Source organism: Drosophila mojavensis, unplaced genomic scaffold, assembly GCF_018153725.1.
Source record: "Drosophila mojavensis isolate 15081-1352.22 unplaced genomic scaffold, ASM1815372v1 contig_80, whole genome shotgun sequence".
Classification (NCBI taxonomy): Eukaryota; Metazoa; Arthropoda; class Insecta; order Diptera; family Drosophilidae; genus Drosophila; species Drosophila mojavensis.
The window spans coordinates 8,857,239-8,875,413 of record NW_025318906.1 but is presented as its reverse complement, the minus strand read 5'-3'; the positions used below and the strand labels follow the sequence as shown (position 1 = coordinate 8,875,413).

The window sequence follows — 18,175 nt, the reverse complement described above, 5'->3', positions numbered from 1 at the left end:
GTAAATATATTTTATATTTAAATATATTTTTGCACATACTAATTATGTGAAAAAAAAAAAAAACAAGAAAACAGAAACTGCGTATGCATTTCATAATATTCACTAATTTATAGATAAGCATAAAAACAAAAGTAGCAATAGAAAATATAAAGCACGATTTATGGAAAGTGAAATTCCGCCAGTTTAAAGAAATTTCGTTAGCATTTCATTTCAAATGCATGCTCTAGACATTAAGAAAAAATAATAAAAAAAATATAAAAAAAAAAACGGACCCTGCTCGTCATCATCTACCAGCTACGCATGTGTTAAAAGCTGTTGGATAAAGCCACAATGACTCCACTATCAATTATCACCCTGAACTTGGGATAAGCAACAACAGTAAAGCGAATGGGCAGAGGTATATAAATGTTGGACCTGGCGTAGAGTGCATCATCAGTTCTGCAGCAACTGTGCAAGTGATACAGTGATATACCCAAACACAGGAATATTAACTCAAGAAAATAATGAATAAAACAACGATATGGTATGCGGCGGTGCTGCTTGTGATCTATTTCACTTTGGTGTTCTGCGATGAAACGCCGGAAAATGCTGAGACTCAAGTAATGAATACGAACACGGATATGGATATGGAAACATTACTTAATACTGGCCGAGAGCTTTTGGAATTCGAAGGACGCACACGTCGTCATCGCCATCGCCTATGGTGTAAGTTTCTACGATACAATTATTACTATGTAAATACCGGGTGCCTGTAATTGGACAGCATCGATTCTGGTGTCAATTGCAGTCTATCGATATATTGCATTTATTATTACTATGCAATAGTTGAGCGGTAACAATTAGCACATTTTAAATATGTTTAATCACATTCTAAGCTATTTGGTTGTCCACCTGCTAATCAGCAAGTGAAGACTTTCTTTTTGAAAGTTTCCCAGCCCAGTCAGTGGGCCGGTCATATGTATATCACTTCCAATTGGAACATCACGATGTGCACGTACCGTTCAATAATAATCAATTAACACTTTTCACTTTCAATCGACGCCACAATTCGACAATTGTAAATTGTCGTAGATCAGTAGACCAGCATTGGGTTCTGTTCGTGTTCAGTGAAAGTGTTGTCTTATCTGTTATCTAATCAGATTTGATTTTCATTTATAGTTCGCCATCTGTGGCCATTGGCAATTGCCTATTGGATCAAGGTGAAAGTAGTCATCGTGTCTTTCTTTGTGGGTAGCGCCATTTATTTGGGTCTGCGCTACTTCTGGCCCCACGCCCGATGCAATCAGGAGGTGATTCTTGATCATCCGTAAGCACTGAATCTTCCAATCATTTTATCTATATTAAATTATTTTTGTGTTCAGCCCTCCATCCTTTACCCAAGATCATATTCCATACTCTCTTGAACATCATCATGAGCATGAGCATGAGCATTATGGATCACCTTCCTCGTACGACTCGAGTCCCTCTTTTGACCCCTACTCGGGCTACTCCAGCTACTCGGGTTACTCTTCCAACTCCGATATTGTGTCTGATATACACAGCGATTCTCCACTGAGTTCTGCACCAAGTGGGCCGACTGGACCCGCTGATGGTTCTAATACGCTTCGCCGCGGCAGACGCAGCGTTGATAGCTTCGATGTGGAGGATAATGTGGAAGTTGATCAGGAGGATCATGTGGAGATTATTGATGAGGAGATCTCTGAGAGTGTTGCACGCCAGCAGCCCGCCGAAGAACAGTGAGCAGCAGTTGAAGATCATCTAATCCAATTTAGTTATAAGCTTTATTTCTTTTATAGAATCGCCGAGTTTATGTTCGCATTTTTGGGTCTGGACTCCAAGGCTTGCCGTCGTCGCTTCGTCTGCGAGATGGAGTTCCGCTCAAAGCTGAATCCGCTGACCAGCATGGCATTCCGCATTGTTGGCCGCGGCTTCTTCGAGAAGTACACCAATTCACGCAATCCATATAAGCGAGCTACCAACTTCCAGGAGTGCGCCGCAGTGAATCCCGACTGTGTGTTCGTGGAGAGCGCAGAGCCAGAGGTTACACCAGCTGCTGAAGAGGAAGAATCCACAGAAGCCAGCGAATCAACCAATCAGGAAAGCACGGCAGAGGCTCAAAATGAAATCAACTTGCAGGCCGAACGTCGCCTGACGCAGCTGAAGCGTCGTCGCGGAGATCGAATGCTCCGCCCCATTGCCGAACACATTTTGACACAGTAGAACTCCAATTACTATTTATTTATTTTATTTATTTAATTATTTATTTTAGCTATAAGAATGATGAACAAAATAAACTTGCCTCAGCTTTAAAAAAAAAAAAAACAACTACCGTTATTTGTTCCGGAAAATGCAATCAAACAAATGCTAAATTTGTAACTCAGGTCCGAAAATCTCAGGAGCGAAATTAAATAGAAAACAAAAAGAAAGGAAAAGAAAAGGAATAGATGAAAACCGAATACCGATGCTGACTAAAATTTGTAAGGGCTAATTTAAGTCTTTTTGACCTTTTTCTTTTTAATTGCATTTATCTGATCGGCCATCTGCTCGATCTCTCGCTGATTGATGGGCTCGTTTTTGCGGACGGCCGCCTTTCCCTTCTGCCTTTGGGCGATATCTGCGACGATGTCGTTCAGCTTGCTCCACACAAAGCTGAGGAAATTCACAGGCAGGTCCTGTTTGAAGAAGGCAATGGCCACCAGTGCAATGAGCACCAGTGCTGATATGGAATTCTGATTGAGATCAGCGTCAGTGGAGCGCACCTCGGCATTGAAATCCAGCTTCACATAGACGGAACATCTGTCCGCCACAAAGGTGAAGGAGGGCAGCTTGTAGGAGTACGTCTTCTCCGAGAGCGTCGATTGCAGTTCCACCACATAGGTCTTGCCATCGCGCGGTATACGCGGGAAATACACCATAATGCCCGGATTGTAGCTAGACTTGGGATTTAACGGAGACGCCACGCGCTGAGAAAACACCGGCGAGTCGGAAGCTCCTTGCTTGTACATCACAATGCGCAACGTCTTGTAGAAATCGTTATGTGAGGCCATAATTCTGGCCGTAATATCCACAATTTTGATAGGATTAACAGCAATCAAATTTATATTTCGCACATCCTCATTGGCTACGGTAACCGTGTGGTTTTTCGGTATCGAGCGATACACTTTGTCGTCGTCCGTCACCACGCGAACGGTGTAGGTGCAGCCGGGCTGAAGACCCCGAATGCGATATTGTCCATTAGTTTCGCTGAATGCCTCCTCTTGCTGATGCTGGCAGCTCTCTGTTGCGATGGCCTGTACATTAACCTCCGGGAAGGGATCGCCATTGAGGGATGTGATTGTGCCGAAAATAGAGTAAGCATAACGCGTGCCACTGTAAAAGGTAGTCCATTAATAAGAGTTATACAAATTAGCCCTAAATAGTTCTTACGTTAGGGTAACCTGCACGGTTTCGCCATCCTTGATGTCAATTATTTTGGAATTCGGCTCGAATTTGTATTCCTTCATCATGGGCCGCAGGAAGTACTGTGAAGGCGACAGCGAATGGAAATTGATGACGCCTTTGTCTCCAGTGACCAGATTCTTGCGATAGCTTTCGCCGCCGCTTAGCGAGAGCAACACTCCGCTCAGTGGCTGACCGGCATCGTCTTGTACTTTCACCTCAATCTCACAGAGTTTGTGTGCGCTGAAGGAGTTCGACTGGCGATTGTATTCACTGAATACATAGGATTCCTTCTCAGCGGAGAGCTCGAATTTGAGCGTCTCATCGATAGGCCCAAATTTGAATTCACCTGTAATCGAGCTGAGCACTTCAATGGGTTCAAGTTCTGGTTGTTCGGGAAAACTCAGCGTTATCTTGGCATCCTTAATTGCGGGCACAATTTTGCCGCGCAAGATGAGTCCTCGCGTGGCCACAAAATTGAAGGCAATATCAACGCAATCACTGCTGCCCACGATCTGCTGATGCTGTGGCGTAAACAAAAGGACATCACTCAATGGCTTAACGTTCAGAATTTCCTCTGGCTTCAGATATGTCTCGTAGCGGAATGCGAATTTCCCATCCACCTTATGCGCCTCAGCTATTGGTGTAACGATTTGTTTACCCAACGATTGCGATTCCACAGCTAGTTTCAGAGAATCCAAATTGGGGTCTGTGGACAGGACACGCACGCCCGTCTTGTGGGCAATGGCATTGACAATCAACGTCTGCAGCTGATCTGGTTCTGGAGTGATGAATTTACTGGGCAGCGAGTCATCGTAAATGTGACAGCCTTCCAGCTTAAAATCGTAGCTGCCGTATTTAGAAACGCAGAAGGTGTTCACGCCTGAAAGAATCTTCAGGGTTTCAATGGGCGCCTTGGGCTCCGATGGTCCTGTGACATGAACGTAACGCATCTGTAATTAAAAGAATAATTGTCAGTGGAGAAAATAAACAGAAATATATTACAAAAGTTTACCAGCGCGCGATGACTAGATATAATGGACACTTCGTAGCCCTTGTGTATGAAGGGCGGCGCCGTCTCCTCTGCAGCGGCGACATTTAGGAAGACTCGCGTCGATTCATAGCACAGATTGCCTTGAGGAATCGTTATCTCATAGGGACCAGGCAGAACATCCTTAAAAGCATATTTGCCACCTGCACAGAGGAGCTCGTTAAAACAGATGCGTGCTGGCAAATTGAATTCTATACTCACGATATGCCCTGGCCTTCCATTTGTTGTCCGTGGGCTGTCCGGTGGCATCTAGGCCCTGCAGCGTAATCTCTGCTGAGGTGCAAGTGGCCGTGGCATCTGGCAGGCACTGCAGCTCACCTCGAATGGTGGCACGCAGCTGCGAGAAGGTAATGCCATTTAGTGGTGCATCACGCACTTCAGCCTGCTGTTGCACAGGGAAGAACTGAACACCGCTCGTCTTATCCACTTCCGTAGTGAGGACTTCAATATTGTATTTGCCGGCGGGCAGATAGGCACACCAGATGCCGCTCTCTGCCTTCGTGGCAGTTGTCGTATGGAAGGTGGAGCCGATTTTCGTGATGCCAACGACATAGGATTTCGGAGAGACGACTTTGCCGCACACTTCGTAAGCGGAAGGCACAATTGTGGGCAGTTTGGGCGTAGCAATCTGCGTCTTCACCTGCACCGGCTCGAATTGCAGCTGTGGATACTCGACTTCAATGTTGTAGCTGCCTGCTTTAATGTTCTCCAGCGTATATGTGCCAGTGGCATCTGTTTCGGCGACCTTTTCCTTGTTGAGCTTGACAATGGCAGACTTAAGTGGTGCACCGTCCGCGGAGCTCAGCACCTGGCCAGAGACAGTAAAGCCGCTAATCTTGAACTCCTCTTTGATCTGCAGCGTATCCTTGCCCAAGTCCACCTCCAAAAAGCTCGGCGTCAGATGAAGTTTCAAGTTTTGGTTCTCGTTAACGGCCTGCAGCAAGTACTTGCCTGTGGGCACATCCTTGAAGCTATATTCACCCTTCTCGACCAACGAATAGCAAGCGGCAGCGCTTTCGTATTCATTGTTGAGCTTGTTCGCCGGCGCAGTGGGCGAATTAGCACACTTGATCGGTAGAGTTTGCTGTGGGAATGAAGAGAAGAAAAATAATATATCATAATATAAAAGATTAGACTGTTTATCTACTTACGCCCTTTTTCTTATAGAGCACCACAGCGAGATTTGACGGCAATTGGGAGCTGGTATCGAAACGTCCATTGATATCAAAGCCAGATACCACCAAAGAGTTAGCCGGCAGCTCCGTGTTGCCACTGACCACAACCACATTGTGCTCCGCCTTGGCGAAATGCCATCTGGCATGGCTGGCACGCACCACATATTTGCCGGGTATAATTGGTGTAAAGAAGAAGACACCATTGATGTCCGTTTTGGTGCGGCGAATGTCGCCCTGCTCCGATTTCAGCTCCACATCAACATCCCGTGCACCGCTACCGGTGGCTAGAACCACCTTGCCCGTAATGCCAAAGCCCTTGAATACGAAATTAACATCTTTGCCCTGACTGCACACGTCATTCTTGCCATCGAAATTGAGCTCAACGTGTTCCGGCTCGAAGCTCCAACCGGGAGGTGGTGCAATGCTTAGCAAATATTCACCCTTGTCATAGATGGGCAGGAAATAGTAGCCATTCGATGGCGAGCAATCGGTTTTATCCTTCAGTGAGCCCTGCTTGGTCAAGCTGAAATCGAATTGGAAAAAATTCTTATCAATGATTTACAATTCCATTAATGAAAGTCACCACGTACAGTTTTATTTCCACCTTGGAAAAGTCAATTTCAGCATGGCTTTTGATAAAGCCACCACAGCCGACCACTTCATTGGACTGTGCGTTAATTTGACTAATTAAATTAATTAAAATTAATATAAAGCCGGAAAACTGACTTCGCGACCTCATTTTTTTTTTCGACTCTGCGCTGCCAGCTGAAAGTGTAGAGTTGTCGAGTTAGTTGGAAACACAGCTCTGATAAGCATAATATATCGATATATTGCATCCCACAGGTGTTGCGATAGATTGTTAAATAGTGCTGACGATAGCTTACTTCGATGTCTATTAGATGTTAAATCAATTTTAAATTCTAAATAATGCGATTAAGACAAATAAATTATATAATATAATATTATATTATTATACGTTATTGAACTTTGTATAAATTGAAAGCCGTATGAAAAATTTTTATTCGACGATGAATTATTGCCAGTTACCGACTATAAATTGGAGATGAACATAGAAGAGCTGTGCAATATCGATAACATTTAATAAGAAGTATCGACTTGGCGCAATTTATTGTCACATTCAAAGGTTGTGATAAAATAAATTGAACCATGAGTGTAATGTTTTTGTGGAAAGTAACAACATTTTCAAATGAATGCTAATAATTAATAATTCAAATTCTTCGTTCAATTAAAACGATCACAAACGGTTTTATTATCTGATTGTCATTTACTGTGTGTGTACGTACATATCTCTGAATGATTAGGACTATATACAATCTATTGACATTGAAATCATTTGATTGTTGCAGAAATAAGCTTGTCAGATATTAATTATCGCAACGAATTTTAATTACGCTGAACTACGTACGATATGGCTCCAAGTGCGAGCCAATGTGTTGGGAATATGCTTTACATGTATGTATGTCTATGTTTGTTCTGCGCAGTTAAGCGATCTGCCAGGCAGACAGCACAGAGACAGATAAAGCGAGACAAGCGCCGAGTTGTTCACAAGAAATTCATTTCAAGCATCGTTGAGCTGCGGATTGCCCTCAGTGCCTATAAATTTTGACCGATGCTGGCACGATAAATACATACATATGTATGTACATATGTATGTATTGGAAAAAAGAATAAGAAAGAAAATTGAAACACTCATGGCACACAGACAAAGCCGCATAACTGTAAGCTATAAACGAGCAATTGTACATATAAAATGTCTGAAGTGTGCAACATCAATTACTGACATTGACTTTGAATTGCCGAGGCAAAGCAATTACCCATTGCCATATTCTATACAGACAAGTATTTGGTTTAAGTGCAGTCCGATAGCTGCATTAACCGGAAGTGAGCGGCAACTGTCAACTGTCACTTGCTGGGCGCCATTTTGGTTGGCTCGACGGACTGACTACCTGTTTTAGCCATCAATTCAAAACTAATTAGCTGGCCACAGACCGAGGTAGCGCCTGCATGTAATCCACACGAAAATATAGACAGCCAGACAATTTGTCGAGACAGTAGCATAACACATTAATTTTATGGCCGGGTATTATTAGAATCTAACAAAAAAATAGAAAGAATAGAAAATAAATCTGCTGGGTTGTCCATTTGGGCAGATAAGCCAGCGTCATAGAGATTCGCATTAACTAAGTAAGAATAAATATCATTTTAATGAAATGCACAATATACCTTATCGCCTTATATAAAGACATATGTATGTATGTATGTATACATGCATCTGTCTATATATTTAAAAAATTTAAAAACTGGCAATTCTCGATGCGGCGATTTGGCATTTGTGCTGCATTTATTATAGGGGTCGTTCGATTATCGCTTAAAGTCAAATAACATCAATATTTCGGGGTGTGTTTGTGTCATATATAAATAATAAACCATGGACTTTGTTATCAACCCCCCTACAGTTAAGAAATCCATAATAACCGAAAACAGGAAAAAAAAATCCCCGTCGCAAAAAAGAAACAGCAACTACTACGCAAAATTTAAAACAGAGCATACCACACATTCGCACGCACATTTGTTCCCTTACGAACTGTTCCCAGCGATCGCTTGCGTATCCAGGCAGCGGCAGCGACAGAGACACCCCATTGCGGTTGCCAAAATAATTGACAAAACGCGCTTCGCTTCCCTGCGCGCTCAGCTTGACTCTGCTTTGCTGTGCTCTGCTCTGCTCTATTCTGTTCCCGATTCTGTTGTGCTCATGCGGAGAGCGCGTGCCAAACGCTACCGCGGGCCGCGGCTGCGACGCCGCTCAAGGCAGCAACGCAGACGCCGAGTCAGCAATCAGTTCAACGCAAGTTGCAGCCGCTAACAGACGTATTTAGAGCGCGTGCGTGCCAGCAGCACAAAGAGTATAAATCTTGTACTTGGTTCTTTTTTTTCCCGTTTGTTGCTTTTGGCCATTGCCAGTGGAACACGCGCAGGGTTCTAGCTAAATATAAAACAAGATATTTTATCGAACTACTGATAAAACGTCGTTGTAAAAATACAAGAATTTTCGATACAAGATCTAGTGCAAAAACAAATAAAACTCGTTTCGTTTAGTTCGCAAGTGCGGCCCATTAAAAACGTAAATATATAAAATAAAAAGTGTAAAAATAAAAGCAAACTTTAAAGCAAAAAATCTGCAAGGGCTAAGTGCAAGTGCAAAAGTTGTTATTGTTGTTGTCGATCTTGTTTGTTGTGCTCGAAAGACAGACAGCAAGAGAGTGGGCGAGAGAGAGAGAGTAAGAGAGCTGTAAGTGCACTTGACAGTTGGTGCTGCAGTTGACAGTAGCTGACAACATTCCAGCTAGAAAGAGTCTCTAACGAGAGGGAGCGAGAGAGGGAGAGAGAACAATTACAATTATGACAGCTGAAACACTTAAACCGTTTATAACACCAACGAGTGCCGTTAATACTTTTCCGGCCAAGCAATCAAACGGAACGCACTCGACAAGGAAGCATATACCAATTGTCTTAGGCATTGTCGCACTCGTTCTCATCGCTCTTATCTTTACTTATACGGTATGTATTTCACATGCAACTAATATTAGCGAATGATTAAACACCTTAATAACTTAATTGATAGAGATTATGGCTGCTTATCACGCATGTGCAAGCTCATTAGATTTAATCAAATCAAATAACCTGCCTGCGACATCAGCATTGACTATACTAAAGTTTAGCTTTATGAATTCCCGTTTCATAATTCCACAAGAAATATATAAATAAATAAGAAGAAGAAAATCAAATTAAAATTAAAATTAAAATTCCAATTCCAATCCCGATTCAAATTCAAATGCAAATCTATAAAGCTCGTTTTACGAAGCGTGACCGTCAGGCATTTAATTTGGCACAAGCTATACCTAGAAACTCTATAAAAATACATTTAAAGAAGAAGAAGCAGCAGCAACTGAGTCAGTGGCAGTGGAAGTAGGTAGAGCTAGAGCTGGTCAGGGTGCTGGCCAATAAAACCCGTCCCGTCTCAGATCAAAATCGAAGCGTGTCTCTGACCAAATCGTTTCCTAATGATCGTCATAAAACCGAACAAGCCGATCATCATTCCCGAGCCAACAGAAAGAGCTAGATGATAGGTATGTATGAGAAGGGAAGCTATAAACAGGGGAAGTGAATACATAGCGAGGTGCTAAGAGATGTACTGTTTGAAGTTCAAGTGGTAGCATATTCTTGAAACTGTTTATATAACTGAACAAATCCAAAAAATACTAAATTAGGGTAGATAGAAAAGGGAATATACATATGAGGGAAAACCTAGCAGACTGAAGAAGGCAACTTAAAGCGGAAGTTGGGCAATAAATAATAATAAAAGAGGGAAATAACCGATTGAAAGCAGATATTTTCCATTATCAGCGATAGACCTTATGGTCTATGAGTTTATCTAATTGCTAAGTAGGTCGGTTATTACTTCCAGAGTTCTAAGTATTTGTCAGCAGGCAATACGAAATTGACATTATAAGCTGGGGAGTAATGAATAATTATAACGATATAATATGATGATAATTAAATATGATAATTAAACATGATAATTAAATATGTACTTGTAATATTCATATATTTATCTAAGATTTATCCTATCACATTTATATATATATCTGCTAAAGTAATATATAAAATATTTATACAGGGTATCTTCCAAACTTATTCATTCAACTGAATCCCACGTTGTTTACTCAAGAACCGATTTCCTATGCCAAGCTAAAGAAGTGTTGATAGACATTCATGGTTTATCTTGGTATTTTACCATTTTTATGGCATGCTCGATAAATGTCCGACTATATTCCATACATATTATATGCACACATATACTATATATGACACAGAAAACTCTGAACTTTTGTATTCCGATAGCTTCCGATGATGCTCCGCAATCGCTGAATAATAACAACAACAATTTGCATGGCTTATGCATAAGTGAAGAAGTCTCCTATATGCCACAGATCGGCTTTAAGCACTGCGCACTTCTCCATGCACCATTCACTGAGTGCGCATGTACTTTGGAGTGCTTCTCTGAAACGGAAATCGTACAATTGTCAATTGACTTGTAAATGTCATTTCTTATTTTTCGTATTGCCTTGGCTTTTGAGGGGCGCAGCTAAATGGACATGTGTTCTGCAAAGCCACATACATAAATCTTTGTTAAGATTTTTATATAATTTCCCACTAGCCGAACAAAAGACCGATGGCTATCTGACGTATGTAACCCTGACCACACGGTAGGGTGGGGTGGGGTGGTGTGGGGTGCGGATTGACCCTCATCAGAGTTGGTGAAAGTGGAAAACAAAAAACTTATTTCTTGTGCTGTGTTTCTGCTGGTGTAACGAGATTTGATTGCGTCGGCTACCAGCAAGATTTATGGAGGCGAAACTCGTTTACATTTTCGTTTACATACTATCCATATACGGCTGTCATAATACCTGGCGACAAAGTGAACTTTAAGTGTTTACAAATCAAGTAGCAACCGTTCGAATTACAGCAAGTGAGCAGTAACTGAGATCACAGTCAAAAATTGGCTATGCACTGGCCGAAAATAGACATCAATGTGAGGGCTTCAGCTCTCAATCAATCTCAATTTAACAACTGGGAGACTCGTTTGATATACGCGTTTCCTGGAAACCACAAAAATCTCAAGACTCAAATGTCAACTCGAATTCTAACTACAAGATGGATGAGTGCTGCATGCTAGGCGAGACTGCTCATATAGAAGTTACCCTGATGATCCCTATATAAAGTTAAAAGATTATCTGTATATAAATCTTTTTATTTTCATGTTAAAGCTACGCTTTAAGCTTTACGGCGTCAAAATTGAATGGAATTAGATGTATTTAATTGAAAATAAAATATTGATAAATATATCATATCATATCAATATGTGATCCCTAGTTAGATTATTGCATCGTATATTAATTTATACTCATATAATATGCATATTGAATTCGTATTCATATTAACACTGAATATGTTAGTATATATTTGAATTTTAGTATTTATATTTATATGATATTCATATTCATATATACATACTAATGCTGATACTAATATTTATGTTCAACTAAATTCGGCCCCAACTCCTTCCTTGCCTCGTCTCTCGTCGTCACTCCAACAGTTCTAACACGTCTTTTTCTCACTGTGTAAGACCCAGTGTGGAATGGAGCTTTGTCACACGCTCTGCCGTTTTTTCACGATCAATGCAAAAGCTTAATTCAATAATTTCGTAAACAAGTTCCATAATTTATTCAGACAAAGATCTTAAGAATCTCCTCACACATAGCTGCCAAGTTTCAGCCCCGACTTGTCATAACCAGCGGACATTAACATTAGCTTCTTATTTAATTTAATTTAATTTTATTTTATTTATTTATTTATTTTTGGGGCGCGAACCAGCAATAAAAACAGAGAGCGGGAGAGAAACACGATGTTGTATATAGACAATAATGATAGGAAAAGGCGATGACAGTCTCATATTGAGCAACGCGTCGAAAGTTTGCGGCTGTTCGCACAGAATGTTAATGATCCATTAAAAAGATTATGCGCCTCGACGGTCGTACACCATATTTTGTTTTTGGTTTTGTTTTTTTGTTTGTTTTTGTTTTTTGACAAATGCCCTGGGCAACTAATAAACGAGGTGGTTAACATTTGTTCTACATTTTAAAAGTATTTTAAATGATTATATGTATTGGGCAGGAATAATTGAGCTAATAATAATAATAAAGCAAAATGGCTCAACAAAATTGAAGTATTTCTTATATACGTATATAAATGTCCTTTGGCTGTAAGCTAAGCTCAGCTATGAAGCATAGCTTGAGCCTAAGGCTCTACAGTTTCTAGCCATATATTTCGTATAACGAAATAAGGCTAGAATTCTAATTTAGCGCATTTTATATATGAAAATATTTACAGTGTTCAATATTTTCAGTAGAAAGCGCATTTATAATATACATATATAGAAATAATGACAATTCAGTATTTATTATTAACATTAATAAACAAATTTTTAAAGGGTATTTAATGTTTTTCCTGACTTTCGAAACAGAACGAAAATGCTTAAAGATAATTGCTTTACAGACCAAACAAAATAATTAACATCAAAGGATTTGCAACCATTTAATATTTATTACAATTTGAAAACATTTTAGTCTAAGTAGAAATAGAAATTAAACTTTTGATTTTTGAATAAGGAAAATCAGCTATTTTTTGTATTTTATTTATTTACGAATATTTGGAGTTCACATACTCATACCATGGCTTACTTTGAAAAATATGATTTAGTTTATATATATAAATGCATTTCAAATCAAGGAGTAGTGCCTAGTCGAGCATGTCAGAGCTAAGATGAAAATAGTAAAAAATTATAAATCAATTTAGTTCACAAAAACTTGCACTCTATAGAGTATTGCCCAGTCAAGCATGCCTTAAGTCCACAAAAGAAGGAATTGTAAATGAGCTTTTAAAGATATAAGAGCTTTATTAGCTTCAATGGCTTTTGCTCAGTCAGGCAAGACTTTTATAATTTGAAAATGAAAATTGATTTATTTTCACATAGGCATTTGGATGATACAGCGTATAGCAGAGTCGTGCATGTTTCATTATAACACCTTTAAAGGCTTTATGTTAGGGTATTGTCCAGTCGATCATGTTAAAGCCAAACACGATTATTTCTTCATCTGCTGTGCATATCAAATGCTTGCTTTCTATGTCAGAGCATACACACATACATGCATATAGATGTACATATATATACGTATATATGCATGTACATATTTTTTTGGGCGCTGGTGTCAAAGTTCGCTGCTTTGGGATTTAATGATGTGTGGATTTTAGCACCGCCTATCGCCATAATTAAAGCTCATTACATTAATTGTATATGAAGACTGAAGATAAGCATAAAGTGAATCTAGAAAACAGCGAAGAAACATATATATATATATATATGCTTATCTATATACATATATGATATGTATATATATTTGCTATTAACATATATATTCTATTAAAGCAAAGAAATTTTCTTAAGTAGAATACAAATTGATATCATTTCATTTGATTTATATATTTATATATAGATATGTATATATACATACATGTTTGCAATTGTCTGTTTTTTAATGAATTCCGCTTTCCTGGATTGAGCATAAACACATGATCATGCTGTGCCATAGCCATGGCTATACTTGTGATTCTATAGTTTCTTTATTCAATGATCTCATGCACTATTTATGACGCAGAAAGTTTTATATAATATAAACATATCTCTCAAATCTCTTGCAGATCTGGCAAACGAAACGCGTGCAACAGCTTGAAGATGATCTGGGCGCTTTGAGGCGGGATGTGAGTAGCTTGCGGCAAAGACTGGGCATTGATGTTGTGGAGGAGTATATGGAATTCGAAAAGGAGGTGAGCCCAAGTCTACGAAAATAATTCACATTTCTATTCATAGTAGTCCAAGCATTGCGTCACATTCCCAACTTATTTTATATATAAATATCTATATGGGACATGTGTATTTATAGACATAATATATATATGAAAAATGCTTTATTTTTGACAAATGGTTGCGAAGTGATAGATGTAGATTTAAATGGGAACCGTTAGTTCAGGGGGCCATAAAATACTTTTGCCATTTATTAATGGGTATTTCTGACAAATCACTCAAGCAGCGAAAGACATAAGCCAGAAGCTCTTAAGAGCTAGCACTCAATTAATATTTAATCGATTTCGACCATACATTCTTTTGTGCTATAATTTATGATGCTGGCTATTAGAGCCAAGGCAATTGCTAAATGGATTTCGTGTTGAAATTATTTACTTATTTGAGGAACGCAAAGATATGTAATTATTAAGCATATATAGCAATAAGTGTTGACTGATCTGAACTGTACTGGACTGATCTGATCTGATCTCATCAATGGAATCATGGATAGATCGTTTCAAAACTCAAGAGAGCTGTGCATGTGAGGCAATCTAAATGGGTAAAAGAATATAATGTGCGCATATATATATCTATATATATGCTAATGACAGCGTCTCTAGAGAGTTGGGGGAAGGCGCCAGCAATTAAAGCCAAAGCAAAAAAAAAAAAAAAAAAAAAAAAAAAAATGAAATGAAAAAGTATTATTTAAATGAGTACGCGTATTTATAAATATATATGAAAGACATACACACACACGCCCATTTGTGAAATATGCATTAGAGCCATAAGTTATGGGGCCAGGTCCCCTCTGGCAGAGGCAAGCCACAAGTCACGTACTTGTGGCCCAAGTGTTTGACCCACAAATCTTATGGCATCCACTTTATATTATATTATACGAACTTGCTCATCCATGATCCCAAATAGCACGGCGAACTCGAGAACTACGGCTCCTACGATGACAATGTTGATGATGATGATGCTGGGGTGGAGGATGGTGCGGACAGATCGAACAGTTACGAGGACGAGGATGATGAGGACTTGGGCAACGAGCAAACGGACATGGAGGAGTACTTGGATATGATTAATCAGGAAAAGAGTGCGACTCAAGCCCTCTCACCGGACAACAGCAGCGATAAGTCGGACACAGCGGCATCCACCGCCACCTCCAGCTCCAGCTCATCGGCATCCAATGATGATAATGTGTTTGAGGACTTCACTAGCTATAACGATTCCAAAAAGAAGAGGGAACGGTAAGTAATTGATTAAATAGTATAAATATTATATATCAAAGTCTAAATCTGTTTCTAAATAGAAAAACTCGCTCCATTGCCGAGATGCGCAATGAGCTGCCGAGCAACGAATTAGCAGAAATTGCGAAGAACCAAAGCCGAAGTGCTGAGCAGACAAAGGAAAGGTATGTTAAAATAAAAAATATGAAATATGCACTCAAAAAGGAAATTACACTCTTCACCATTTAAATTTATATTTAAATCAGCAAAAGCATAATTTCCTTAATAAGCAATACTTCTCTTTATTGGCATTTTGATATAAATAGTTAAGAGTATAATTACCCTTTTGGGAATACCTGTGTTCTCTATATCTGTATTACTCTCACTTTACATGTGAACTCTGTTCATTGCGCGCCAATATGAACGTCTTATTTCAAAGTCTAACAATAGGTGTATCAACCATTTAATAGGTGTATCAACCATTTAATAATAGGGCCTAACTACTTTCCTAACAGCACAGAGGACGCGACCGATCAGCAGGGCAGACGCGCACAGACTAAAATGTCCCCACTGAGCGCCTATGCTAAGCCGGCACTGCAATAGTTACCGACACTAATACTAATAAGCACTAGATTGAGAGAGAGCGAGAGAGGGCAGTTATAACTCTTTAACCTTCAAATGCACCTAGTGTGCCTATGCTAAGCTGGCACTGCAATACTAACGCACACTAGTACTAATACGAACTAGAGAGAGCACATATGAACTATACAAACCGCTCACGCACACTTTCGACTGACAAGGAGATCGTACGAGTTGCAACCAATGACGTTAAGCGAGGGAACATTTAAATTCCCTTCTTCTCTCTTTTACTCAACTGAAAGCATTATAATTGGGAATCTAAAGCGCGCCTGACCAATGGCGTCGGAGTAATAAAGCTCAATGTTTGGCATTAAGTTTTGCTCCAGTTGACAAAAATTGAATGTTTAAGTTGAGCGATTAAAAATATAATAACATACTTGTATAGATATACCTTATAAAATCACAGAAGTGTCTTAGGAACATTTAGCATCTTAACAAAACGGCATTTATTAAAGGATATTTATTTTTAATTTCCTCCTACAGCACTGTTACTCCCAATAGCAACACTAAGCAGCATCTGCACAAACAGCGACCACGCACACGTGAGGGCCGTCAACGACTTTTAGTACGCAAAGGTGATTATTTATATATATACCTATAGTCGCATTTTAATTGGCAATATCTATAGCAACCAAAATATTCCTTCACTGTCATATGTGCGTTTGTTAATTCGCAGGCGAATCTCCTGTTTCAGCGAAATCCGCAGATTTCCCTGCCGCAAGCCGAGCAGCTGCACATTTCCACTTGAATCGCAAAGTGCCGCAACACGAGTCCCCCATTCAGGTGCACTGTGAGTATTACTTGTCTAAATATATGTACATACATATATACACGTGTGTACAATAAATTTATATGATTCAAATTTCCTTTTATCTACAGCTTATCACGGTGATATGTATATGGGGCATCCCACGGCCAGCAGCGACAATCAGTGGCAGCAGCACTTCAGTGTTCACAATGGCATCCTGACAGTCCATCAGGCGGGTCTCTACTACGTCTATGCCCAGATTTGCTACAATAATACGCACGATCAGAATGGCTTTATTATCTTCCATGAAAATAAGGCATTCTTGCAATGCCTCAATACGGTGCCCACGAACATGCCCAAGGTGCACACCTGCCACACAGGTGGGCTAATTCAGTTGCAGCAGCACGAGTCAATACATGTGCGCGACATCCATCGGGATCGGAATGTAATGCTCCGGGATAGCAACAATCGCAGCTTCTTCGGCATCATTAAGCTCTAAGCGAATATTCTCTGCACCGAACTTAAGCTTTAGTAGTTGCGACTACTCAGTTATACGAATACGTATATACAGCTGAGTAGATGAACTAGCCTAGAATTTATTTACACTAAACATATATCGCTCTATATACACACACACACATTTATATAAACATATATATAAATATATATTTATATACCTATCTATTCATAAACTTAACATGCATATAATATCATATTTATTTTGTATATACATCTATATATTTCTAATTGATACAGAAATGAAATTGCCATAATAAAAAGAGTTTAATAAAATTATATTTTAAATTGCATTTTTTAATTACATTTAATAATGAGATAAGGAAAAGGATAAGATCAGGAAAATTAAAATATATTCATATAATCTGCTGCATAAAATAAAACGCAGACTGTCAAATGATATTTTAATGCAATTATAGCAAATACTTCTGATTCTGGGTTTAATAAATATTTTTGTTGACCTGAGCGGGCCCAGTTTTACCTTAAATTGCCTTATATATACTTTTATCCACTTAACTCAATCTTTAAAGTATTTGAAATCCACTTTCTGTCATTTGGCAAAGCAGAGAACACAAAAAAAGAAAACCAGAGAGAACCTCTTGATAATAAAGCCTCTTAATAAAAAAGAGCAAATCCTTTGGCTCAAACAGACATTTCTACACAATTTATCTGCTCTAAGCTTGTTTCTTCTGATTTATTTTTGTTTTTTATCTTATTTGACAAGCACAAAGCGCACATAACATGGTCAATCCTGGCGAATGGATTCTGTCCGGGTTGCCGGACTCATTCACAGATGTTCCATTGCAGCTTAACAAAATGTGACGTCAAATGGAAAAATTAAGTTGCACTCACACATACGTGGACATGGATGGGTTGGGAGCGGGAAGTGGAAATGGA

General features: G+C 39.4%; 3 protein-coding genes across 4 annotated transcripts; 2 read left to right on the top strand and 1 right to left on the bottom strand.

Annotated features, from left to right (window-relative positions):
• The first annotated feature begins 63 nt into the window (after positions 1 to 63).
• Positions 64 to 2,348, top strand: LOC6579153. The gene is made up of 4 exons (XM_002005014.3): positions 64 to 705; positions 1,159 to 1,306; positions 1,362 to 1,736; positions 1,797 to 2,348. Exons 1-4 carry the CDS (start codon positions 504 to 506, stop codon positions 2,218 to 2,220), a joined length of 1,149 nt encoding a protein of 382 aa, XP_002005050.1. The 5' UTR covers positions 64 to 503; the 3' UTR covers positions 2,221 to 2,348.
• LOC6579152 (nodal modulator 3) lies at positions 2,224 to 6,441 on the bottom strand. The gene is made up of 6 exons (XM_002005013.4): positions 6,255 to 6,441; positions 5,641 to 6,187; positions 4,691 to 5,573; positions 4,454 to 4,632; positions 3,427 to 4,391; positions 2,224 to 3,369 (listed from the first exon to the last, which is right to left on the bottom strand). The coding sequence occupies exons 1-6, from the start codon at positions 6,401 to 6,403 to the stop codon at positions 2,490 to 2,492; spliced, it is 3,603 nt and encodes a 1,200-aa protein (XP_002005049.1). The 5' UTR covers positions 6,404 to 6,441; the 3' UTR covers positions 2,224 to 2,489.
• A 2,081-nt stretch (positions 6,442 to 8,522) lies between these two features.
• LOC6579151 (protein eiger) lies at positions 8,523 to 17,559 on the top strand. Of its 2 annotated transcripts, none has more exons than XM_015163506.3 (7): positions 8,523 to 9,243; positions 14,005 to 14,130; positions 15,071 to 15,396; positions 15,459 to 15,560; positions 16,498 to 16,589; positions 16,709 to 16,804; positions 16,894 to 17,559. In XM_015163506.3, the coding sequence occupies exons 1-7, from the start codon at positions 9,085 to 9,087 to the stop codon at positions 17,259 to 17,261; spliced, it is 1,269 nt and encodes a 422-aa protein (XP_015018992.1). In that variant the 5' UTR covers positions 8,523 to 9,084; the 3' UTR covers positions 17,262 to 17,559. The 2 variants fall into 2 exon arrangements, with proteins under 2 accessions (XP_015018992.1, XP_002005048.1); XM_002005012.4 differs by having other exon boundaries at positions 16,691 to 16,804.
• Positions 17,560 to 18,175: the final 616 nt, after the last annotated feature.